Source organism: Labeo rohita, chromosome 5 (genome assembly GCF_022985175.1).
Source record: "Labeo rohita strain BAU-BD-2019 chromosome 5, IGBB_LRoh.1.0, whole genome shotgun sequence".
NCBI lineage: Eukaryota > Metazoa > Chordata > Actinopteri > Cypriniformes > Cyprinidae > Labeo > Labeo rohita.
The window spans coordinates 41,619,895-41,630,515 of record NC_066873.1 but is presented as its reverse complement, the minus strand read 5'-3'; the positions used below and the strand labels follow the sequence as shown (position 1 = coordinate 41,630,515).

Here is a 10,621-nt window from a genome sequence, read left to right as displayed (position 1 = left end):
CTCCAGTGCCAGTGCAAATATGCTTATTAACTGAACAAACCAAATATTTATTATGGTTAAATATCTGGTTTTGTTCTCTAAACCAGTTTGCACCAATACACTAAGACTGAAATTTGAATCAGAAAACTTTTGTAACATTATAAATGTCTTTACAGTCAATTTTGATCAAATCAGTGCATCCTTGCTGAATAAAAATATTATTTTCCTAAAATATTCAGATCAAGCAAAATAAACAACAGACAAAACTCTTGCACACATCATGACTGCATTTATTGATAATCATATCAGCAGTACAGATGAGCAGTATAAAACGTTCAGGCCTGTTTTAAAGGCCAGAGAGGATTGACCTGCAACACCTCCATCCTCAGTGACAATGTGCATTTAACTGGTTAACAGTATCTTAAACGCTTGAGCACCCTGCTGATTATGCCTCGTAAGCATAGAGCACCATTAGTCTGTAGCACCATAACAGCACCATGAAGCTCCATGAGCTACACCAATACAACATTCACACAGCTGGATCCATATTTTCAAAAGACGTTAACGAAAGCACATTAACTAGAAACACCTACCACAAATACAGTGCAGATCAAGGAACAGTTCACACAAAGTGTACTCACTGTCAGGCCATACAAGAAGTAGATGAGTTTAGCTCTTCATGGGAACAGATTTGGAGAAATGTAGCATTACATCACTTGCTCACCAGCGGATCCTGCAGTGAATTGGTGCCGTCAAGATGAGAGTCCAAACAGCTGATGAAAACATCACAATAATCCACAAGTAATCCACACCACTCCAGTACATCAGTTAACATGTTGTGATGTGGAAAGCTGTGTATTTGTAAGAAACAAATTCATGGCGTTTTAACATTAAACAGATTGCTTCTGGCTTCAAAATATGAGTGATTTCTTCAGTAAAAAAGTTATCTGAATCAGAAGAGAAATATGCACAGATCAAGCACTGTTTACGAGCAAAACAGGTCCAAAATGGCTCTAAATAGATGTTGGTGGATTTTGATCTGAGAGGACAACAGGGGATGGACTTTTTCACTGGAAGAAGTGTTATTATGGACTCTTTAATGATTTGTTTCTTACGAACATGCAGCTTTTCATTTAGCAAGTCATTAACTGATGGATTGGATTGGTGTGGATAACTCGTGGATTATTGGGATGTTTTTATCAGCAGTTTGGACTCTCATTCTGACGGCACCTATTCAGTACAAATGATCCATTGGTGAGCAAGTGATGTAATGCTGCATTTCTCCAAATCTGTTCCCATGAAGAAACAAACTCTTTTACATCTCGGATGGCCTGAGGGTGAATACAGTTTCAGAAAAACATTTCTAAGATCTTGTGTAAAAATTCATTAAAAAAACTATTTACGGTTATAATTTGTTGAGTGGTAAGAAATGTGATTTTTATTAAAATGACAATAATAGTTAAATGGAAACTAAACTAGACTAGATCTTTTGTAAGCTCAAAAAATCTTATTTACTGGCTCATTTGGATTTTTTTTGTACCTGAAATATTCGTACCTGCATTTTTATCACAAGCCTAAATACGATTCGCTGACTGACATTAACTTTCACTACGTAAATTTGTTAAATGAAGTTACAAATACATACTGCTTATAAAGTACCATTTCTCGTCTCTTAATAATGTAAAACAGCCTGTTACTTCACAGTCATTTCCTTTTTTAATTTTCTCTGCATTTGTAATGATATATCTTAGGCCATCACATTTATAGCAGGAAATGACTTTTTTCTTTTATGTCAATATCCACTGAATTAAAAAATTAGAAAATGTTGCAAAAAAAAGTTAAAATTCTCCAGTAATGTCAAGATGTTAGTGATGTTATTTGCTTTGTCCATGCAAATTTTCAAAGCATCTTTCCTAGCGAAGAAAAAAACAACCTGAGACTAAAATCAAATTTATGTCCTACATTTTTCTTGCAGCCTATTAATGTACTTTCTAATAACAACTTGGGTTAATTTGTTAATAATTTTGCACACGTATCCGTGTTTCCATATCATAACCTTAGCTTTGTGAAAAATGTAAGAACTGCATATTGACTCGGAAAGTCTTACTTAATGTTCCTCAGACGGTGGTCACATGACACTTCAGATAATAACAGCTGCTACTGTTTTTAATGAATAACCTAAATATCAGCCTGTACGTGCAAAAGCTTTTGCTGGCTCCATGGCCATTATTAAAAAAGGGGGTCCATACACAAATCTTTTTGGGTTAAAAACAAGAAATCCAAAATGAGTGCAAAAAATAACATATTGCTTAGCCGTATAATGGATGTAGAATTCTGTAACTAAAGCTTGATGTATCCAGAAGTGTTTCAAGATGCATTTTAAGACGAATGGAGAAAACACGTCATCAAATGCTAGGGTTCCTTTGTTCAAGTAAAAACCACATATTTTTCATATATTTGAGAGGGACGTCTGCGTTTCTAGAGCACCACGAACCCCTGCGCGCAGTGTGTCCAGTAGTTTGCGCTTTTGGTCGATGACCCAAGCTTGACCTCTGCAGTGTTACATCATGCAAGTGACACAACACTGCTTGCGGATCGAGCGCAGCGAGCAGCGACCCAGCAGCTTGAGTTTCTCACAGAAACGTGTCGACATGCTGTTTTTCTTACAAACTAGACCTGCAGAGAAAAGAAACAAAATAACAAAAACTTTTTAAAGGGCTGTAACATTAAAAATAAACTGTAAAGCCATAGGATGGTGTATTAAAATAATCTATGTTAGCACGGGTTTATATTTTCCAGAGTGTTTTTTTTTTATGTACTTGGGGGAAAAGATTTTTGGTCTCCACAAGACCACATTTTTCATTGATAAAAATGTAATACAGTGGCACATATAGGCCATGCTCAACATAAATTGTCATTGCATTAGATAACAAAATATCAAACTAAATAACTTTTATTAAGCTCATAGACAGCTCAAAAAGAAGTTAGTTGGGTTTTAGTAAAATAACCTGTTGATAGAGGATCAGGATGTTAGTGGATCATGTTGATAGTTAATGTAATGAAATACACCTGTGGTTTTTCTGCTAGGTCACCTGTCTAAACTTGAGGAGAATGGACTTCATACATCCACTAAAAATCAATGTTGTTGTAGTATCATTGAGAGACTAGTATTTTTTTTTAATGTTTTGAATGTTTTTATTTTTATATTTTGTAGTTACATTTTTAGTAATTTTGGTATATTTATTGTTTTTCTTTCTTTTCAATATATCAGTATATTTGTATATTATTGTACCTATATTGTATTTTTTTATTTCAGTTTAGTTTGAAAATTAGAAATGTTGTTTTAGCAACAACCTAAAATAAAACACATTTTTAATATTTTAATTTAAGTTAAAGTTTAGTTTAGTTAAAGAAGTTGAAATGTTTTTTTACAGTTTAGTTTAACTAAGGACGCTGTTAGAAGTCATCGGCTGATTCAAAGACACTGAACCAAAGAACAAAAATGATTAAGAATTGATGTTAGTGAGGATAAAAGATCCTACAGCAGTTTTTTGCTATTTTGTTATCAAATGCAATGACATTCATGCATTTTTAAGTGTCCAAATACATTTTGGGACCATTGTATGCTTTTCATTAATTATAAACAAACAGAATACAATATTATATAGTAGAGTTTACCTAAATCCATTTTACACTCCTCTGGGTTGCAGTTCTGCGCACTGTCAGGCTTATTGTTTTTTGCACACAGTGACATCTTTTCTTCCTTGCCAGATTCCTGATTCACACATCTCACCGTTCGCTTCTGAATCCCTCCACCACAGCTTCTGGAGCACTGTCAATCAATAGAAACTGTGATGACATCATAGATGCTCAGGGAGGGGCCTACACCGATTTTTGTCTAATGAAATGCGCGTTTGTACATAAATGCCCCGCCCACTTTATTTTATAAATACCACATACTTACTAACAAAGGCAAATCACAAATCATGGATTGTAAACTACAGCTGATTAGGCTTTTAAAAATGGACATTCCCTTTGACAAGTCCCAGCCCAACTTTCTGTTTTAATAAGAAATACATTACAGTTCAAAAGATTTGAGGAAGGTAATGCATTTATAATATTATTTATGTCTTTATTGTCATTTTTGACCAATTTAAAGCGTCCTTATTGAATAAAGATATTACATTTGTTTAAAAAAAATCTTAATCTGGCATTTGCCACAATATCAAGTCCCACACTATATTTACTCCTTTCTATAAATGAACACTGAGGTTTTTGCGGTGCATTACCTGATCCCAGGCTTCAGTCACCCAGCTAGTGCAGGGCTGCATATTGCAGGACTCAGTGTTGTTGGGTTTGAGCGTGATGTTGCAGTGCTGGTACTCGGGGCAGTACACACGTCTTTCCTTTACTCCGTGCCCACAGCTTTTAGAGCACTGTCAATCACAGATGAAAAGAAAAAAAAAAACAGTCATCAACTACTCTGGACCATCGTTATAATAGTTTACTAAGACTAAAACCATTTTCTAAAAACATTTCCATTACTTGAAATTAAATAAACGTTAACTGAAATAAATAAATCATTTTAGCTTGTTGCTAGAACAACATTTGTCATTTTTATTTAGTTTAAAGTAAAATAACTAAAACTAAAAAAGAATAAAAACTATAAAGACATTTTTAAAAATGATTAAAAAAATAATAAAAACACAAATTAATTAAACTTGAACTAAAATTGAAGTGAAAACAGAAAGTATAAAAATAAAAAAAATATTTCAAAATATTAGCAAAAACTATAATAGTATCAAATATGTTAAAAACAAAAACTTAAAAACTACAAAGACAACAAAATTACTAAATCTTTAACTAAAATTAAAATAAGAACAACAAAATAAAAGAAACTAATTCAAAATATTAGCAAAAACCAAAATAGTAAATCAGTGATACTAAAAACGAAAACTAATAAAAATGACAAAACAACTAAATTACTAAAACTTTCTAAATTAAAGTGAAAATATAAAAATAAAAACAAAATCAAAAACTATTGTAGTAAAAATGAACTGAAAAAACTATGCAAACAGTATAAACAAAATCACAAAAATGAACAAAAACTATAACAGTATATTGATAATACTAAAAACAACTAATACAAATGACAAAAACACAATTACTAAAGCTTTCAAATTAAAGTGGAAATATAAATGTAAAAAATAATTCAAAATAGTAACAAAAACTATAATAGTACATCAATTGTACTAAAAACAAAACACTAAAAATTGTTAAAACTTTAACTAAAATGAAAAGGAAAACAGAAAATATTAAATAAAAATAATCCAAAATATTAAAAACTATAACTAAAAACAAAAACTAAAAAATTACTAAAGCATTAAATAAAATTAAAATAAAATAGAAAATAGAAAGAAAAACACAATTTTGAAAATAATAACTAAAACAATAATAGTCATACCTGTCAACACTCCTATTTTCCCCCGAGACCCTCCCGTGTTTCATTTCACATATGGCCCAAACCTCATTATATAAATAATCACATCAATATACTATTCCAAAATTGTCCAAAACTATCATACAAATCTTAACCTGGCAACCTACAACCCTGTTGTGCTGTTCATATCCACACAGGTGCGGGAAGTTAAATCATGCATCGCTGCCATGGATCACTGGTAGAAATTTTTCACCAGCATGCCATTACTATTAGTACCTCTCCCCAGGGTGAGAATGTCCACTGCTGGCAGGGCCGGGTTTTGCAGGGCAAACTGCTGTGTGGTTTGTATGAAAGAGCTTGACAGTGAAAAGGCCTCAATGGCCGTCTGCTCCGAGTGTCGATGCACTGCACTTCTCGATGCTTCATATCAGTCCCACAGCCTTCAGGACACTAAAGAGAGGAGAACATCACAGATTATTGTCAGATACAGTCATTTAGGTTTGTTTTGAAATTGTGATTTTACTTTAGTCCAATTTCCACTCTTCCAGGTGGCACAGGGTCGCAGGTTGCATCGTCGGGCAGGTTCTGGCTTCTTCACACTGGCACAGTCTTCCTCACGCTCTGAGCTGCAGGCTACGGACCGCCACACCGCACCAAGACCACATGTAGTGGAGCACTGGGACAAAAAATACATATCAGTAAATAGAGTGAGTACATTACATGCATTATCTATACTGTATAACTGCATTTGCTTGGTACAGATACACTAGCACTTAAAGGAGAAGTCCACTTCCAAAACAAAGATTCACATATAATGTACTCACCCCCTTATCATCCAAGATGTTCATGTCTTTCTTTCTTCAGTCGTAAAGAAATGTTTTTTGGGAGGGAAACATTTCAGCATTTTTCTCCATATAATGGACTGCTATGGTGCCCCGATTTTGAACTTCCAAAATGCAGTTTAAATGCGGCTTCAAACGATCCCAAATGCGGTTGTAAACGATCCCAGGCGAGAAAGAAGGGTCTTATCTAGCGAAACAATTGGTTATTTTAAAAAAATTAATATGATTTATATACTTTTTAATGTCACACGCTTGTCTTGCCTTACCCTGCCTGGACAGTTTTTTTTTGGTTCATGACAGTTAAGGTATGTCGAAAAACTCCCATCTCATGTTCTCCCTCAACTTCAAAATCGTCTTATATCGCTGTTTTACCTTTTTTGTTAAGGGTGTTTGATCTTCTTTGCATGTTTACTTTGCAAAGACTGTGTCGGTACTTCTGCAGCGATGTAGGATGATTTTTGAAATGATTTTTGAAGTTGAGGGAGAAAATACGATCAGAGTTTTTCGACATACCCTAACTGTCTTGAACCAGAATACACAGAGTTCAGGGAGAGCAAGGCAAGAGAGCATTTGAGATGAAAAAGTATTTAAATTGTATTTTTTTTTAAATGAAATAACCAATCGTTTTGCTAGATAAGACCCTTCTTCCATGGCTGGGTTTGTTTACAACTGCATGTGGGATCGTTTGAAGCCCCATTTAAGCTGCCTTTTGGAAGTTCAAAATCGGGGCACAATATCAGTCCATTATATGGAGAAAAATGCTGAAATGTTTTCCTCAAAAAACATAATTTTTTTTTTATGACTGAAGAAAGAAAGACATAAACATCTTGAATGACAAATCTTTGCTTTGGAAGTGAACTTCTTTAAAAGTTTGGCTCAGTAAGATGTGCAATAAATCAATATTTTTATTTAGCAAGGAACATGAAACATGCTAAAAATCATTTTAACTCCATAGCAATGCCCATGCAACCCATCACAATACTGCAAAACTCATCTCATTTTCTTCAGAAAATGCTGTTCTTCTGCACAAATTTGTGCAATTAATTCAGTTTGAACCACTTAATGCACAGACTCTTTCAAACTTTGCCTTTTAAAGACTTACTGCCTTGCATGTGCCATTTAATTTACTGTAAACACTGGTTTTAATAGGTATTTAAGATTAAAGTTTGAAAACCCCCATATATTTAAATGATTAAATGTTCACCTTCCAAAATACCACAATAAAAAGTGCATTTCTATATTTATTCATATATTTATCTTTTTTCCCCAGTGCAAATATCTAAACATTTTAATGCAAAATACATTAACTTGAGATGTATTGTTTTCTGAGGTATTTATAAAAATTGAGTTTATGCTTAAAACAAGAAAAAAATATCTGCCAATGGGTTGTAAGTAAATTTTTCTTACCCCTTTGGCAAATATATTTCCTGTTTTAAGCATTAACTCACATAATTTTAATATATGTATCAACAAGACTTAATATCTGAAGTTATTTTGCTTTTCAAGACAATGTAACTTGATTAAAATATGTTTAGATATTTGTACTGAAAAACAAGACAAAAATACTGAGGAAGAAATTCATTTTTTGTCATGATAACAGCGACTCTGCGGCATCGTTTTGTTTAAAGTCTAAACTTACCCAAACCTTTAACACTATTCTTTTGCAGCCATGCATGCACTTGTATTTCTTTCTGGGAATGCAAATCTAATCATAACTCAATGCATGTAATATAACTTAAGATAATTGCTAAAATTTGCATTCTTACCTCACTCCAGTTGCCCACTTTCCAAAATGCATTCCTGCTGACGGGATCTCGTGCATTCAGGTTCCTGTAGTCAGCGGTGGTGGTCCCCATCTCTGGCTTCTGCCTGACCGCTTTAGGCATATTGTCTTTGTTGGGATTGTTTGGTGTTTTTGAGGCTTTTCTCAGTATCTTCACTGTAGGAACAGTTGCTTGTGGACTTTGAGTATTCAAATATGGCACTGCTGGGTTTGGAGTGGTATGTGCTTCATATGAACTTCTTGTGCGTTGGTATGTTGTCAAATAATCATTGTATTGGGTTCTACTAGTAGTGGCTGGTTTTGTCGTGGGAATGTTAGTATGCGATGATCGGACAGTAGATGTGGAGACTTCTTCCAGTGTGCTGTTAAATATTTTGTCCTCACGTGCACTTTCTTCTCCGGTTGGATCTTCTACTATGTAATCATAACCAGGCTTGTAGCTTTTATCCGGAGGCTGCAGGTCTGTGCTTCCCTCCTCATCCTCAGTGTTTTTTGCAACCGTTCCAGGACCACCACTGCCTTTGTGATCATTCTTCACCAGGATAAAGTCTTGGTCATCTTCGTGGATGATGTCAGATGTTGTGGACACTGAGGAAGTGATGGTCGTAATGGTAGTAGAGGTGTATGGGGGCACAGTAGTGGTACTATATCCTGGTGTTTGTGTCCCGAGGGCCTGCGTTGGGATTTTAGGAGGGACTTTAGGTCGGAATCGTGGTCGGAATGGGGAACCTGTCCATCTGTTAGTGGATGAGCAGCTCTGGAGGTTACAGAGCATCGTGGAACGAGGTCGATTGGCAGGGTTGCACTGGCTGGGTTGTTTTGCCACACACTTGACGACTCTGGACTTTATCCCTCCATCGCAAGATAGAGAGCACTGCAGCATGAAACACAATCATGAGTTTGGGTACACAAAAATTAAATAACATGACCATGCAACTAATTACTATGCAAAAATACCCTATGCAGTCAAACCAAAATTTATTCAGACACCTTCAACATTTCTTACATTACTAGTTTATTCGCTAGAAAAGGTAATAAAATATGACAAGAACTCAAAAGTTAAACTGTATCATAACAAGTTCACCTTGATAATGTCAGATAACTTTGATAGAAAGGTATGTAACAAAACATGGTCAGGTCAAAGTGTTAAATCAAATTTTTGGTCCTAAATTTGTATCAGTTTTACTGGTAGTCCACTGTATGAAATTTTTTGGGGTATAATATGTCACAGATTACTTTATTTTGCTATCCTCACTTACATAAATGAACTATAGTGACCTGCACCCACTAATAAAAAAATATCAAAAATTATATCTGGTGTTTGAATAATTTTTGGTTTGACTGTAAATCAGGGCTGCATGATTTGAGCCACAATTTTTCTGAAGACAAAAAAATCACCAGGTTTGCTGTAGTTCGTAAGTATTATTTGTAAGGCTGTAAAATGTTGCCAATATTTTGTGATTATATATCAGTATGGCTTTAAAACAATATTATTATTGTAAAATGTAAAAATATGTTTTTTTAAAAAAAAAAAAAGTACTAATAATAATAAAAAAAAAAAAAGAAATATTGCCGCTGTGATATTTCACTGTAAAACAGTGAGTATTTAAGAAACATTATAATAACTTTATTGGAATTCATGAATGAATTTATTGAATTTATTGGAATAAATTACTTGGAATTTTATAATCGCACTAAGCCATTTCACAATTTTGCTTTTATTTTGATTAATCGTGCAGCACTGCTAGAATATGTACATGCATGACTGAGTTTTGACATGCAAAATATTTTCTAAACCTAACTTAAACTTTGGTTTCTTCCTCACACAAGGCTATTGCATAACGTCTTCAGCAGATATGAAATATTGCACAAATCATATATATAGAAGTTTTTTTGAACAGTTTCATGACTTTTACTATGATTTTTGTCCTTTTGAGTTTCATAGCTCAAAGTAAGTTAAAATGAAAGAAAAAAGTTGTGCAAAATATGCAACAAAATGAGAAAATGACAGAATTATTTTTTTTTTCCTGAACGATTCAAAGCAATCCACAAAACATAAAACTGATACACAGCCCCTAAGGGGACATATTGATAGAAAAAAAGAGACTAAAAATTATATTTCAATGCTTTTGCATAGGGCTGGGTGATTTTTAAGATTTTATCGGTTAATTCGAATTTAATGTTATGACACGATTTTATTTTTTAGAAATCGAGGAATTGCGATTGCAATTGAATAAAAAACCTTTGAAGAACTACTACTGAATGTCTGATAATTCATGTTTGCATCATGGTTACAGGCTGAAAGCTTGAAAACAAAATGTAGCTGTAGTTCATGCATCTTTTCTGCAAAGATATTTAAGTAATTTTTCAACATTTACATCATGTTTACACATTCATGTGTGGTGCACTTGGAATAGAATTTTCTTTAACTAGAGGGTTAATAAAGGAAAAGTTACTTGAATCGTGTTGTTTACATTTTCAACCTGACTAGTTAAAAATTGTAAAAAATCTAGAATCAGTCAGACGTCCTGCAAAAATTGAGATTTTAATTTTTTGTCATATCGCACAGCCCTACTT

At 33.8% G+C, this 10,621-nt stretch overlaps 1 protein-coding gene across 1 annotated transcript in view; it reads right to left on the bottom strand.

Annotated features, from left to right (window-relative positions):
• Positions 1 to 1,686: 1,686 nt before the first annotated feature.
• adamts12 (ADAM metallopeptidase with thrombospondin type 1 motif, 12) overlaps positions 1,687 to 10,621 on the bottom strand; it is a 34,224-nt gene continuing 25,289 nt past the window's right edge. The window contains exons 19-24 of the mRNA XM_051110335.1: positions 8,028 to 8,918; positions 5,943 to 6,095; positions 5,696 to 5,869; positions 4,269 to 4,415; positions 3,658 to 3,811; positions 1,687 to 2,655 (exon numbers count right to left, since the gene is read on the bottom strand). Of these exons, the coding sequence (XP_050966292.1) occupies positions 2,540 to 2,655; positions 3,658 to 3,811; positions 4,269 to 4,415; positions 5,696 to 5,869; positions 5,943 to 6,095; positions 8,028 to 8,918 (1,635 nt within the window). The 3' untranslated portion in view covers positions 1,687 to 2,539. The remainder of the gene's footprint in view (positions 2,656 to 3,657; positions 3,812 to 4,268; positions 4,416 to 5,695; positions 5,870 to 5,942; positions 6,096 to 8,027; positions 8,919 to 10,621) is intronic.